General features: G+C 37.5%; 1 protein-coding gene across 1 annotated transcript in view; it reads left to right on the top strand.

The window, feature by feature from the left end:
• The window catches only part of LOC139737194 (proteasome activator complex subunit 4-like), a 43,611-nt gene that overhangs the window by 3,363 nt on the left and 24,218 nt on the right, over positions 1–16,030 (top strand). Inside the window, exons 2-17 of the mRNA XM_071647871.1 lie at positions 1,072–1,212; positions 4,160–4,276; positions 5,270–5,314; positions 6,770–6,919; positions 7,438–7,501; positions 8,244–8,318; positions 8,972–9,091; positions 9,497–9,586; positions 10,510–10,568; positions 11,350–11,556; positions 11,931–12,117; positions 12,867–13,021; positions 13,680–13,833; positions 14,272–14,370; positions 14,856–14,993; positions 15,463–15,678. Of these exons, the coding sequence (XP_071503972.1) occupies positions 1,072–1,212; positions 4,160–4,276; positions 5,270–5,314; positions 6,770–6,919; positions 7,438–7,501; positions 8,244–8,318; positions 8,972–9,091; positions 9,497–9,586; positions 10,510–10,568; positions 11,350–11,556; positions 11,931–12,117; positions 12,867–13,021; positions 13,680–13,833; positions 14,272–14,370; positions 14,856–14,993; positions 15,463–15,678 (2,017 nt within the window). The remainder of the gene's footprint in view (positions 1–1,071; positions 1,213–4,159; positions 4,277–5,269; positions 5,315–6,769; positions 6,920–7,437; positions 7,502–8,243; positions 8,319–8,971; positions 9,092–9,496; positions 9,587–10,509; positions 10,569–11,349; positions 11,557–11,930; positions 12,118–12,866; positions 13,022–13,679; positions 13,834–14,271; positions 14,371–14,855; positions 14,994–15,462; positions 15,679–16,030) is intronic.

Genomic DNA, 16,030 nt, shown 5'->3' with positions numbered 1-16,030 from the left:
TGCAAATAAAATAGATTTACAATTGTAAAATTTATGCTATTGTGTGCAGTCAAATTTTGGCACCAGAGGTCAAATTTTACTGCGGGTTGTTTGTCAATTGATATTTTTATTTGGCTTCTTCTTTTCAATGGTTCGAACATGTGAATTCTACTATCTCAGCTACTCAGAGAGTCAAATCTAGCCTTTTGAACTGTGCACTAATGTAAGTCATAAGAAAGCGTTCAATATCAATGTCGACTTTCATGTCATCGCTCAAAACAACATTCCCTACTGTACTGGCTCAAGCATCTTCATTAGCATTTTACGACGTACACTGCTGCCTGAGCAATCTGAAAATGAAGTTAGACATCTGAATTCTATTGTCTATATTATGTGACGTACAAGTATCTTTCACAATTCAAGTACAACCAGAGAAGCTAAAAACCAGTGTACAAATGATTTATGACAAGTTGAATGAAGTTTATGAGAAATGCAGTTCCAAGTGTGCACTCAGACACAGACAGACCATGCACACACACAAGGCATTTCTCAGCTGGCTTCTTTCAAGGTTGATTTGTAGCTCCTGATTTACTTGAAAGATATGTTGCATAATATTAGAAGACTTACTTCAGTTTCAGATTGTGCTGGCAACATAAGCTGTTATTGCTTTAATACAAAGAGTGGGTTGTTTTCAGCAACAACATGATAATGAAAGTCAGCGTCTATATCAATGCTTCAGGATAACCACTTTGGTTCAAAGTTATGAAAGTATTGGAAATAGACTCAGTATATTAAAGTATAATCCAGTGATTTTGGTGTTATTTGCTTTTGTACAATTTGAGATATTTCAATTTACATGGATATGGAAGTACATGTACATTAGCCCCTTGAACTTAATTTTTAGGTTAATTTTGGAATGCTTGATCCCAACATGTTAAAGTTTGTTTTTTTTTTCATCACAGTCAATATAAACATGGTTCTTGTTGGTGTGTTCAAAAAATAAAAAAAATAAAAATTTGGCTGTCATTAACTCCTGTAAGAGGTTCAGTATTCTATTAGGCAACAATGTGCAAATTATTTCACAAATTGCAGGTACATCCGCTACTATGGCAGGAAGTTTAGCAAGGAGGAACACATTGCTTTCATCAACCTCTACCTGGAACTTCTCAACATACCTGACCTGGAATTCAAACTCATGTCAGAGTTCGCAAGGATCCTTGTTATGCTCTTGAAGTAAGCTGTCACAATGTTTAACCAACAATCTCTTTAGGGCATGAGATTTAAACAATGTGCTTCTCAGACATCTCCTATTCAAACTTTTGTGTGTTTGTATGTTTGTTTGTTTTTTTATGCCTCCGCCACGAAGTGGTGCCGGAGGCATTATTTACTAATATTTCAGTGGATCTTATTCATTTTATGGTATCGGTAGATGTTAATGAAAAGAATGGGTTTTAAATACATTAGAAATTACTGTCATGTATACATTGATGACACTACTATATAATTCAGGGCTTTATCAACAAAAAGATTCTATGTGTTTCCTATCTTTGGCTACTGGCTATTTCTGAAAAATTAAAACAAAAAACTCAACTTTTTGCATCTTGGAGAAGGGATGTTTGAAATGTATTTGCATACGGAATGAAAAGGGTAACAAGTTCATACTCTTTTTTTTTTATACAGTTTTTGCACACTATTTCTGTCTGTCAACAAGAAAATGAATTCAGTGTTTAATATTTTCAGACAGATGCATAAAAAAAGTCTTAGATTTGAGGGTTTGTAGTCCCATGAATCATGGTACCATTATCAATTTCTAGGTACTGAACACATTATAGAACTGATACTACAGTGCACTCCCGTTATACTGAAATGCTCGGGACTGGCGTTTTTTTTTTCGTTATAACGAAATTCCATTATAACCGAACAAATACAATATATAACGAAAACAAGGAAGCCACGCATAGGGATATTCTGTTTGTTGAATACTCGTCATACACTGGAAAGTTATGTGAACAATAAAACAAATAGTTAATCAATATCAGATTATTGTATTACAATAACGCAAGTTCCCCTCGGAAACTGTGCGTGACACACCAAGCAAACACACAGTGATGTGACGCGTTCGCCCATGCAGAGACGCTGTAAGTGCCTTGGTCCGCTACGTATTTTCGAAAGCGATCCACATTTCGTTATAACGGAGCGCATTTCTTTTGTTTTTCTTTGTCAGTGGTGCTCGGAAAAGACTTCGTTATAACGAAAATTTCGCTCTAACCGTGTTCGTTATAAGCAAATTTTGTACCATAGACTTTAAAGGACAAGTTCACCTTCATAAACATAAGGAATGAGAGAATGCAACAATAATAGTAGAACACATCAGTGAAAGTTTGAGGAAAATTGGACAATCGATGCAAAAGTTATGAATTTTTAAAATTTTTGTGTTGGAACCGCTGGATGAGGAGACTACTACAGCTTGTGAGTCATATGCGTACAACAGTATAAAGAAAATGTAAAAGAAAATTCAACATATTTTCACTTTTTTCGCATAATAAAAGAGCACTTGACTTGCCTCTTTCTAAAGGCGGGGGGAATAATATTACCCATAACATTTGTCGGTAACGAGTCAGGGGAATGTGTACTTTTTTCAAAAGATGGAGTTTTGTGAAATTCTCTTTATATTTTCCTTTATATTGTTGTACGCATGTGACATCTAAGTTATACATACACTGCAGTAGTCTTCTCATCCAGCGGTTACTGCACAAAAACTTCAAAAATTCATAACTTTTGAACGGATTGTCTGATTTTCCTCAAACTTTCACTGATGTGTTCTACTAATATTGCTACATTCTCTCAATCCTTATGTTTATGAAGGTGAACTTGTCCTTTAATGGCGATGATTTTGGGACCAGAAGTTTTACTTCGTTATAACGAAATTTCATTATAACCGTGTTCGTTATAACGAGAGTGCACTGTATCACATACTTTACATCAATCGGAGATATTATTACTGATTGCTGTGTGGACTGGTCCATGTGACCAAATAATTATTGACCCAGCTTCTTGAGTCATGTCATTTTAAAAGGTGAACATGACAGTGAACTAGAGAGAAAAGGATCAATTCAAATTAATGTAGGTTTGAATGCATGAAAGAAGACATAGGATAAGTTCTCTGCCATAGTCAGTAGGTCTTGTCAGGAAATTTGTATCATACTCTATACACAAACAAACCTGCCTCTTCATGCAATGTATGAGTGAAGTGAGAGAAAAATCCAAAATCTTCACTTGTGAGTTATGTCAGAAATGTCCTGATACAGTAATTAATGTTAAGAAGACTCATTTAAGAATATTGATGAATTTTATTGATTTCAATTGTTTGAGGGTTATCTGCTCTCTACCATGACTCAGCATAAATTGAGGGCAGCCATATGTACATGTGTTGGTGGCCTTGAGATTAGATGCTCTTTGTATGCTTACCTAATATATGCCAAGACGATGCAACTCAGTGTGCACATTACGTCATCGGGAATTTCCAGGCTTGGTAAGTATCGGATGACTGGACTCAATTGAAAGGTGCCATTTTGTTGTCATTCCTGGTGACATTGTGTTTTGCTGCCTGTCTCACAGTCTGTCAATATTTACAGTGTCAACATGAAAAGTTTATCTGCACACAATTTTATAGGCCAGGAAGAGAATTTGCTTTCCACATTAATTGGGGGAAAGAAAAAACAGAAATGAAAAAGGAAATACTCAGTAAAGTACTAGGTAAACTACCCAGGGCATGTTATGACTTTAGGGAGACTTTCAATGACAGATTAAGGGGTAATATTACAACAAGGTGTGCCAGAGTTTGAACATGTTGCTTTTGCTTTACAAATTCAGTTGGTATGATTTCCTAACATGATGACCTACATTATATTCATAGATGTGCATTTACCAATAGAATTATTGGTTGTATTTCTTTATGATGTATTAATAAAATTAGGCTAAAAGTTGCTGTCCCCTTCATTCTGTGAGTTTATTTTGGAAACAATTTTTGTAAATCTTTGTCTTATTGATTTGTCCTTGTTTTGTCAAATTAAGCACAGAAATTAGTAAGATAGTGTCAAGTTTCAGAACGACAATAAGACTTCCTTGCACACAAATTTAGGACAATTTAATGTCAATGTTTTCATCTTGAAACACGCAGAAAGAGGAACTTGCTGTCTCGTGATGACATCACAATACCATGGAAACCTCTGTACAAGATTGTGGAGAGAGTGATATACTCACAGTATGAACCTCTTGGCCTGGAATGGTTTCCACAGTGAGTGCATGTTTCTATTGTTATCATTGTTGTTGTGATTGCTAATGTGACTTTAGAAGAGGACATTTCACAGCATTCAATTTTCATTCCTGGATGGGTATGATGAATTTCTGGCAACACTCTACAACTGTTAGTATCATAAAATCTTCATGCCCATTAATACTTAATACCAGTGATTGTAAGTTTTGCTGAATTTGTAGTTGTTTCACAAAGGCACTGGTTTCATGTTTTAATTTTTTAGATGATTTGAACTTGCATGCCTGTACAGGTGCTCAGTATTAGTGATCAGAAGAAGAAACAGCATTGTTGATTTAACTGGGCCCTGTCTTATAAAACTTGTGATAGAAATCAATCAATCACAAATCTCTTGAAAGCTCTAATCAATCGCAACCTGTGATTGATTTATTGCAGTTTTCCATCTTAATTTCAATCATAACTTTTTTATAAGATGGATTTGCATTCAATTGTAAAGTTGTGATTGATTTGAATCAATCACAAGTCTTTATAAGACGGGGCCGGTGTGTCTCTGTATAGAGAAATGATGCTCCTATTATCGTTTATGTGGTGCTAAATTTGAGCTGAAAAAATGCATCTTGATTGTTTCAGGTTACAAAGTATTGAGAATTGTCTGGTGCAGTATCAGGTCAAATTGGCGATTCCGGCAACCTACTTATTTCAGGGTTTCACTGAAGAACTTTTGAAGTTGCATTTTTTATAAATCAAACATCAAAATGGATTTTTAGGCCAGAATTGCAATTTGTACTACAGTGTCAATGTTTGATATTGCTGCAGATGCTTTTAATTTTTCCTGACGTCAAAAAAAAAAAAGATTACTTTTAAATAGGGAGAACTCTACTCCAAGAGATCACTCCCACTGGATATCATTGTTCATAAATGACAGGTTCTTCTTGTTTTATCATAAAGTACTTGATGTAGATTTTGACTGAGACTACCAACTTTGATGGGTGACCTTCTGTTCTTTCTTTTCCACAGCTCCCTGGAAAACAGACTCAAGAGTCTGATCAGGGTGTCAAGACCGTAAGTAACTTGATCGAGATTAACTCTCAGAGATTGCCATTGACAAATCATCTTTATAGGATGCGAATTAGCAATACTGAAACTAGTGCACTGTTTACCATTTAGGGATCTAGCCTGCAATAAAAAGAAAAAAAAAAAAGAGCAAGCCCACCATGTAAACAAGTGTGGAGTTGTCTTAATTGTCCAAGAGCAGTGATTTGTATTCCAGCAACAACAAAAGAACCTTCCTAAGCCTTCTGCCTATTAATATCTCCTTGGTGCGAATGGACACTGCTCTTCTTTGTCATTTTTTGAATTGTTTTATATATCTATGGGTTGTTTACAGTTTTGCTGGATCACGCAGGAATACAATGTGTATGGTCACATTTGTGGTTGTTTTGTTTGACTTATTTTTTTTATCTTCTGGCCAGTTATACATTAAAATCATTTTTGAACTTCGTATATACTAGGTACAATATGATTCCAAAGGAAAAGAGAAGTTTCCATTCTTTTTTTATATATAGTATGAATACTATTCAGCGTGTACCAAAGAGATGAAACTCTGCTTATTAAGAACATATCAGTTTTCCTGAAGATTTGCTGGCATTGTTGTTGTTGTTGTTTTAAAGAATGAAGAGAAACAGAGAAAAATTGGGGCCCTATACATAAAAAAATTTGCCCCAGACAATACTAATGTAAAACAAATAAATCTTACGGATATTAAACAAGAATATTAGCTGTACCCTGATGTCTCCACAAGGGAGCTCATATCGTCTCCACGAGGGAGCTCATATGAAGAAAAAAAAATACAACTATTAAATATTAATTATTGTTAGAGTAATATTATCCAAAATAAAAAACCATCATCATGTCTCCAAAAAAAGAGAGATCATTATAAAGGTGACTATATCTATGTTGATGAATACCTCATATTCTTTACGCAAATTTGACTAACTATATAATACACGCGCACGTGTATCGCACACTAACTCACCCACGCACACACACTCAAACATACACACACACACACACACACACCCAACACACACACACATACTAATATCAAGGGTCAGCCCAAATGATATATAGTATTTGAAATAAAGCACGCTTACAGTTATACCATTCCAAAAAAGAGAAATTGGTTGGCATAGATTCTATACTTGGTATGATTATTCAAAGTCACTTATCATTTGCATGTAGGCCTAGATGTTTTAAAGCAGTTCTGTGTGGACTATAAATGCTGAAAATGAATTACAAATGAGATATATGAGTTTTAGAAAAGGCAACTCCAGTTATATCAAAGCTCTTGGGACGGGCAGTTCTTTCATTAAATCAAAATGATATATACGCAGTAATATGGGGACCTGAATTAATACTTCATTATAACAAGAATTATGTTACAACCGTGCTCATTATAATGGAAATGCACTGTATTTCTTCTATCTTGATTTTGGGTGGTTGGTTTTTTTGTCACAGGTACTTTTCTGTTGAGAGTACCCAGGAAATGCTGGACGAATGGCGCCCCCTACTGTGTCCATTTGATGAAACCATGACCAAGGGAATCCTCTACATTGAGGCCTTCATGCCTACATTACTCCCACCAGAGCAGCACCAGAAGGGATTCAAGTGAGTTCAGCCTCACTGTCTGACCTACATTTCCTAGACATGACATTAGATCATTAATATTAGTTGCCATATAATCTTTAGATGTCTATATTATGTTTTAAATCCTAAGTACCGTTACTGCAAAGCATACTCATATAAACTGAGTACCAGTACATATTTACTCTTATATCTACGCATTTTTCTCCTGTGTAGTTCTGTGATCTAATACTGTAAAAGTGGAAATTTTCGCGGTGTTGAAATTTTCGCGCATTTCGCGCAACCAGACACTAGCGCGAAAATAAAAGCGCGTGAATGTTTTTGTTTGCCATATGTACCTGTACTTGGTGTCTTGATTCCGCGGAAATAAAAACACGCGAAACTCCTCTTACCCGGACAAGCACGAAAAATTAGTCGCACGAAAATAACCCCTTTTACAGTACGCATATATTCATCTGTTTATTTAAGAACAGCTCTCTGCACTTTTTGAGATTTTGATGTTTGGAACATTTGCACACTTTTGCTCTCTCATCCCCCTCCAGGTTGTGGCTAGATGAGATGATTAACATTTGGAGTAACTCTCAGAACTCACCCTGCATAGAGTCCGTAAGTCTTATTATATCTTTCATTTCTGTCATATATGATGCCAATTTTACACTTTTGGCAGATGAAGGTGGTGTGGTATTACTATGTAAACAAACAGTTGCGCAATATTTGTTTACATTTAGAGGAGATGCTGTGAGCAAACAGGAAGTAGTTTGATATCCATGAGCGAGAAACATCACAGCTGCTGTTCCCACTGGATTTGGCATTCCTCCTGTAGCTTTCTATGACAATTATTTCACAACATTGCTCTTTCCTCACTTTTTTTTTTCATTATGACAGTTATGTTTTACTCTTTATGACCATGACTTTATTCACAAATGTTGGAAGTTAATTGGCATATTCAGAAATTTCATAAATGTACAAGACACAGTTTGAATAAATTTGGTAACAGTATATTGATAGTCTTCAATTTATTTAATTTTCAGTGTAACACTTAAATTGGTTTCTTGCAGTTAAGAAGTAATGTTAGTATTTAGTATCTTGAAACTGCCTGTGATATTATTAGTTGCTATTTTGTGATTGTCCCACACTATTGCTCAATATGTATATTTTAGTTCAGTCAAAGAAAGCTGCCATGTTTATGTTGCACATATCTCTTTTATTTTGTAAATTGTGTTCTTCAAAGCCAAGAATGAAATCAAGAAATAAAATCTTTGTGGTATTGTATGTAAATTGATCTGATTTTTCATCCATGACAACCAAATTTTACCTCTCATCTTTTTTCTCTTCCACTTCATCACAGGCTCTGGTAGATTTGTTTGCCAGACTAGCATCAGAGAACATTGGGTACATCGATTGGACCCCTCACATACCCAAGGTACAACAATCATATCTCCTTCCAAATTTTGTAGTTACTTTTTATACATTGCTGTACTACTTGCTTATGAATAGTCCTATTCTTGGCCTTTACGAACTCATTTGTCAGGATTGTAATTGATATGTGGAAAGGTCTGCTCAATATATCCCTTTGTGTTTATTACAATACTCAGCAGCATGACATGGCAGTGCTGTTGAAAATTTAGAAATATGTGGAGATTATTTTCTAACAGGGTTCACATTATCATCACATATCTCTTTGTCTGGAATTTGTTGTATCACAATATGTGGAGATTATTTTCTAACAGGGTTCACATTATTATCACATATCTCTTTGTCTGGAATTTGTTGTAGCACAACAGGCTTAATCTTTTTTACAGGCCAGGGTCATTTTTTTTCTGCACAGACAGACATACAGACAGACAGATGCACACACACATACACACACACTTCATTATGACTTTTGTTGATCAGTGATGGTTTCTCAATACATCCTCTTCATAGAAATTATAGATTTTGCTGACTTCGTTTGGATACTTAAGATTGAAAATATGGGCCAGTTTGTACAGTATGCCTTCACCTATAAAATTACCTGGCAGTAGGCATCCTGGGAGCCTATAATGGTCACTTCTGTCTGGTTGGTTGCTTCCCCAGATTTTCACCTGCTTTCTGAGAGGCCTCAGTCTACCAGTTGGCTCCAAGAAGCTCCAAGTGGCTAGAAATGGGAAAGGCTTTGATGTTGGGCCCCTCACCACATGGATTGTGTCAATGCTAGTAAGAACAAATTGTGATGTTCAAAAGAGAGAGAATAAAATGCATTAATTATATGCATGTGCAAAAACATGACATGAAAAATTATGAAAATGACCTATATGATTGTTTACTTATATAATTATTCCATATTGTATGTCGCATTAGAAGTTGTGGGGGGAATGAGGCTAAAGAATTAAAAGTATGGTTAATATGAAATGCATACAAGGTTGTAGAAAAATTATGCTGTTCTTAGTAAGATGTGTGGAGCTCATTATAGCAATGTGAATGTGAATTACAGTGTGAGTATATAAACTTACTGGAAATGTTCTGTGCTTAACCTGATTCCATTCCAGGGTGTGTGAGTATTCTTAACTTACACTATGCTATATAGATGTACTGATTTCAGTGCTATTCTGTGGTTTGTAGGGGCATACAAACACCTGCCAAGAGCATCTCAAGAAGTTTTTCGTGGCAACGGATTCCTACTTTCATCCATCCAACACTGGCAAATATTCAGTAAGTCATTTCTACTTATGAACATTTGTATACAATACTGTACTGTGTATGCATTGTTAAGTCTCATTTATCCCCAGAAATGACAATCATATTAACCCGTTGAGGACGGTTTGATTTTGCTACAACACCTATGTTCCATAGACACCTGCCCAGGTATACTCAGGACTAGTCTTCAACAGGTTAAGAAGCTGTTGTAGGTTAGTAGATAGGACCATGGATTATCAATCATGACGTCCCTGGTTTGAGTCCTGACTACAGCGGTTTTGTGCTTCCAGGCAAGGGACTTTATCCTCATTGCCTACCAGGGATTGGTCCCATAGTTGCTTGCTCATAAGCATTCAGTGGCTCCTTAATGGTCACATGAAACAAAATGCAAGTCTGATTAAAAATATTCTCAGTTACCTTTACAAAAAAAAGGTCAACAATCTGTCGCTGAAAGACACTTGCCATTTGTTCTTCCCTTGTTTTTCTCATCACACTGCATTAAAGACTCAATACATCTCAGCTTTTTACCCCCACTCTGTGGCTGTGACCATTTCTTGACCTAACATTGCCCTGATTTCTCTGGAGGTAAAGGCATTTGCTGTGTACTTATTTAATGAAAAACACACAGTGCATACTCCATTTCAAAGGATTAGGTATAGTAAAATTTCTCTTATCATCATTTAGACCGTAATACCACCACAGTCTTATGAAGGATGGATGAATATGCCATGTCTACAACTTAGTGTTGAAGAATGGACAGAGCTAACAATAAAACTGTTTAAAGAGATAATGTTATTTTTGTTTTGTAGAGATATATGTAACTTTTACATATTTGTGCCAAGACAAATACCAGTACCCAGATCAGAAGCTGTCATTGTTCTATGAAGAAGTAATGATGAAGAAATGGTTACACATCTTTGCTTTCTTTCTCTACACAGTTCAACCTTCAGAGAATGCTTTTTCATCTTGCCAATGCCTTTGTGAAGAGAGTGAACAGGTAGAGTGATTGTTTTATTCTGTGGGGTTCCATTGCTGTAGATTTGTGTATGGATGTGTCATGCAGTGCCTTTGTGAAGGTAGCAGAAACTTTGGTCTGTAGCCCATCACTTCACCAATTACTCCTTTTATGTACCAATTGATTCTTCTCTCATTTGTGGAATTCGTGGTTTTAAGTCAGTGCTAAGAACTCGAGCAAAACTCTGAGATTAACTCTGCTTTTTGTACTGTTGAAATACTCTTCTATTTCAATTAACTCTATCTTTGATTGCACAATCTTCTCGTCAAGTAAAAGAACAAAATGAAGTCTCGCTGGTTGTAGAGAGAAGATTTGTGTGTGTGCGATGAACCAGTTTTCATCATTCATCGTGATTAAACATGTACATAGAAGAAAACAAAAATTGATTATGATCCTCTGTGGTTTTATGTCCACCAGATGTCTCTATAGACAAGATTGCATGACAGAAAAAAACATGTTGCTTGAGGGGCAAAAACAAATCATGTGTGTACTAAACACATAGTGTAGTGTGAGGTACACATACTGCATACCGGGTATCTGCCTGCCTGGCTAGCCTGATAAAATTGCATGGGACGTGGGATGTAATGTTTACGTGCTTGCCCAGGCGTATGGAGGCCCCCATACACAGTTTTTGCCCCTGAGCTAGTTGAGCCATGGCTTGATGACATAATTGGAACCTCATCTATAGCTGCCACTATGCAGCATGATTTGATATATCATGTGACCTGTAATGAAGTTGATTTCATTTGTTGGCGTCCCACAGAGAGAGGTACAAGAAGCCATCATGGCAGCACCCTATACCAGACAGTCACAAGATCACAGATGAGGACATCACAGCGTTTGTAGACACCATCAAGGCACCAGTCTTCCTGGCCATGTACAGCAAGATGGGCCACCGGGACGCCGCCTCGGCACTCCACAACCTGGCTCTCCTGCGGCCGGAGCTTGTCGTACCACCTCTTCTGGAAAAGTAAATCTTAGAACCAAAATGTTTTTCTCTTTCTCTTTTTTTTTCTCGGTCTGTTTGTCTGTCTGTCTGTCTGTCTGTCTGTCTTTGTGTGTGTATATATCTCTCTCTCAAGAAATATCAGCAACTGTATATCATATTATTGTTAGATTTACCAATGTGTTGGCATCATTTCTTTAATAGTAATATTGTGCTTAAGTAATGAATACAATGAAGTATTGGTAGTCATTGTGCAATTTTTTTGTAAAGTTTTGAGAGGTATTTTTTACAAGCTTTGAAATCTGTGGCATTTCCATGTTGGTTGATATTCAACAGAAGATTATTTTGATTCGCAAAGTTTCATACAGAATGGCCTCAAATTTTTTGTGTCCTGACAGGACGTACAAGGCCCTGGACACACTGACCGAGCCCCACCAGCTGATAGCCACAGTCAGCTGTGTGGTGGCCGTGGCTGGCACCATGCTCAAGGGAGGCAAGTGGCTACCTGATGGCCCCACCCACCTGTTGCCCCTCCTTCATGCCATTCTGCCGGGCATTGACCCCAATGACTTTGCCAAGTGTATGGTAAGTGGCTGCATTATGACAAAACAAGCAAACTAACAAACAAACAAACAAAAACAAAAAATGTCAGGTATAAGACCAAAACTTGAGAAGATCTGTGAATACAAATAATGTACAATGTTTTGTGAAGTTTTATGTATGAATGGGTCTTAACATCCTTATCAGTTGTATGACATAGCAGCCATGAGCCTTAGAGATATACTGAAGGATGTGCTATATGTGTTTGTTTCTTCTCATTGTTACTGCACAGAATGAGTAAAAAGTGTCCAGCAGGTATATCTTGCATCTGTAAGTTTATTGAGATGTTACGGCTGACTGTAGGGTCAATGTTTTAACAAATCCGGCATGGGATTTTCTTTCCATTTATACAAAAACTAGTTTTAAATAGAAAAAAAAAATCACATTGTTAAGCTATCAAGACTGTACAATTCTTTTAACTATCGTACTATGTAGTTTAATCTGCTGATATACATGCATACACAGTTTCACAGCATTGATTGGTCCAGTGCCTACATTGCACATAGGTTTATTTTGCAAACAATATTCTGTTTTATGAAAAGTTACGAAAACAAAACATACATTTAATTCCCCATGGCACAGCATATAGGCTGTCATACATACACCAAACTTGTCTTTTCCTGTGCCACCAAATCCTGTGCCCTTTCACGGAATCCCCTACACCTTTTCAGTACCCCCCAACCATATTCCTGCTCTAATCTGATCTCCCGCCCCCATTTCATCCTGCCTCCCAGGTGACCCTCCAAGCGATCTCAACCTTCACCGTAATGGTGCCCCTGGTGGACTGCTCCGAGGCCCCCCTCGTCAGAGAGGACCTCACGGAGCAGGAGAGGGACCTCTGCTCGGCCACGGCCACCTTTGAGGATTTTGTGCTCCTCTTCATGGACAGGTATGCATCCCACTCTCTCTGATGATATACCCAGACCCTAATGTAGTGGTCTCCCGATAAGAACCAGGCCTCATCCTTTAGGGTGTTGGTGCAGGAAATACTGTGTTATTTGCATGTTGAATATGTGAGGCCATGCTTCCAAAATTGTTACAAGTGATACAGGTCTCTCTTTTTTAAGCCCATCCCACACTCCCTTCCTCGGATATCATCAGATTAAATTTCATTTCGTGTCAAGTAAACATATTTTACATCACTCTGCTTTCCATTTTTTCCAGTGAGAAGAAAGTCTGATCTTCTGTTATTCATTATTTTCATTTTTCTTGTGTTGGTAGTGCTTCAGCTACTTTTTTGTAGTGATGACTTTACAATTTGAATGTAGTGTTATGTAGACACTGAACCCAGTGTTTCTAGAATGATTCATCATTCATTGTCATCTTGAATTTCCTTGAACTGTTTCTTGTTGGAAAACTCCTTCAGGGATTTTCACAAAGATTTGTAAGTAGATCTGTTGTACTTGCATTGTCAATATTTGTGTGATATTTGAATGATGTGATGAAAATTGCATTAGATTTTTTACCAAAGAATCTTGATGTGGTGGTAAAACACATACTAAGAGTGAACAAATGTCGTCTTGTATTTTATTCCCAATGCTCTTTAGGTGCTTTAACCTGATTGAGGCCTGCTCCATCATGCACACCCGTAGCCAGGACAATGACCAGGAGCGAGCCAATCACCAGGAGACCATGGTGGACATTGGCCTCTCGTCCACTTTCTGCACCATCTGCTCCCAGAGTTCACCCCAGATCTACAAGGTGAAAAATTTAGGAATTCTGTTAAGTCCGGACTGTGGTTATTTTTGCCAGTAATCTCTCCCTATTTAGAACCTTGAATTTTGACAACACAAAACAAGCACTTGGTATTTGAGTGGTTCATGGCAAGTCTCATTGTGTAACAAGAAAGTGGCAGTTAACCCTCCTGAAACCAGATTTCAAAGATATCATTTTCATTTTATACAAGCAGGTAGCAGATGGTAATGATAATATTCCTTTTGTGTTGTCAGTACATCAGCAACCACTGAGGTATGTTTGATGTCAATCTGACTGTTGGCTTCAACTCTTTGTATTATTGTCTCATAAAAATTTTTCTGTGAAAGTATTACTAAATTAAATTTTAAAAAATGTATTGTAATGTTTGTGATTCTATGGTTTGTGATAGTTGAATGATTCCATTTTGTGTCCTCTCCTGTCCAGGCCACAGTTGATCGTCTGTTCCGCTACGTGTCAACATCAATCCTGGAAACCAAGGTGTCGGGAAAGATCATTGCCAACATGTGCCGAGCTGCAGCAAAGGTTCGTTTGCTGTCTGCTGACTCTTTCTTTTTTGATGGCTTTGTCCAAAGCTTGAGGATTTTGTCTGGTAGCTCGTATTCATTAATGTTTCCTTCACCAGTGACCATCACATTTCTTCTTTCCTGCAGTATTGCACCACAATCCATCGAGGAAATATTGTGTCATTCATTAATGCACTTGTCATTTCATCTGTGATTTTGGAAAATGAGACATTAATGTTTGGAATGTTCTTTTGAAAAAAAAAATATATATATTTTCCAAAACTCAAAGGCATGCAATCATTGAACAGTAGCAGCTTAGGAAGAGATGAGCAACATGTTGCTGAAGCCCAAGTGTATGGCTCTATCACTTTGTAGAACTATACGACAAGAAGATTTTTTTTTTTTAAAATCTTTAAACAAGGGCAGGGAATCATTGCCAGTGTAGACCAAGATGTTCTCCTGGAACTCATCATGCTCATGGTTCTATGCCTCTTTCTCTATCAGGTGGACCCAGCGTACACCCTGAAGAAGTTTGTGCCACACTGCAGCCAGAAGATCCTGGATGCCTTCACGTCGGAGGAGGTACAGGAGGAAGAGGAGCTGGACAAGGAGATTCTCTTCAACCTTCAGGTCCTGGGGGAGGTGAGAGCAGCCTTGGAGGACAGGGCTCAATGATTACTGGCATTCATTTTAGCCACCAATATTATTTGAGCAATAGGCCATCATGCTTTCTTCATGACTGTGCACGACGTATTGAAGATATTCAAGAGATTCTCATAATTGTGTGATGTACTTACCAATGCAGTTGTCCCAAGTGATGAGAAAGCACATTCCTTCCTGTTCTTTTTTACGTTGGGGGATGGGGGGGGGGTTGATTCCATCATGTCAACTCAGAATGTTACAGAGTGCACAGTCGAAATTTCATTTGAAAGATTGAAAGATAACTCAAAATATGCAGGGATTTTTGAGAATGTGCTGTATTATATCTGTATGAATAATAGAATATCTTATGGTAAATGTTAATTTAAAAAAAAAAAAAACTTTTCTTGCACTTTAGAACTGCAGACTGTGACATGTTGTGATGTTCCCAATATTCTGTTGTGTTTGTTAGGTCATCCGAGTTCCGAGCGAGGCTGTGCTGGTCTACAAAGACACGCTGATGTCGGTTCTGAAGGCTACCCTTCATGTGACGTGCAAGGCAGGCTACGACCTCGCCTGCCAGCTACTCAAGAACTGGCTACGGGCCATGTCCCTCTCCTACCCCAGGGAGTTCTGCAGCGTGGCAAAAGGCTTCGACCGGCCACTGACAGAGTACCTGCCAATCAGGGTAGGACATGGATACACCTCTATCATATCACACACTCACACACACACACACACACACACACACACACACACACACACACACACACACACACACACACACACACATACAACTGCACACACAAACAGATGCCCAAGCACACACACACAGACACAAAGTTTGCAAATGTGAGAAAGATTTTCCAAACACATTTGTGATGTGTAAATGTACACGTATACAACTTGCATTCAAAGGACAGAAGCAATACCCTAGTCACATGAGAACAGACTCTCCATATACTATGTTCTTATTTGAACTCAGAATTTATAACAGCAATTCTAGAAATGAGTAGATGTTAGTCATGAAAACTTGGGCA

Source organism: Diadema antillarum, unplaced genomic scaffold (assembly GCF_040938485.1).
Source record: "Diadema antillarum isolate AM-2024a unplaced genomic scaffold, OU_Dant_1.0 seq00000685_RagTag, whole genome shotgun sequence".
Taxonomy (NCBI): Eukaryota; Metazoa; Echinodermata; class Echinoidea; order Diadematoida; family Diadematidae; genus Diadema; species Diadema antillarum.
The sequence above is the reverse complement of the archived record's forward strand: the minus strand, read 5'-3'. Positions and strand labels throughout refer to the sequence as shown.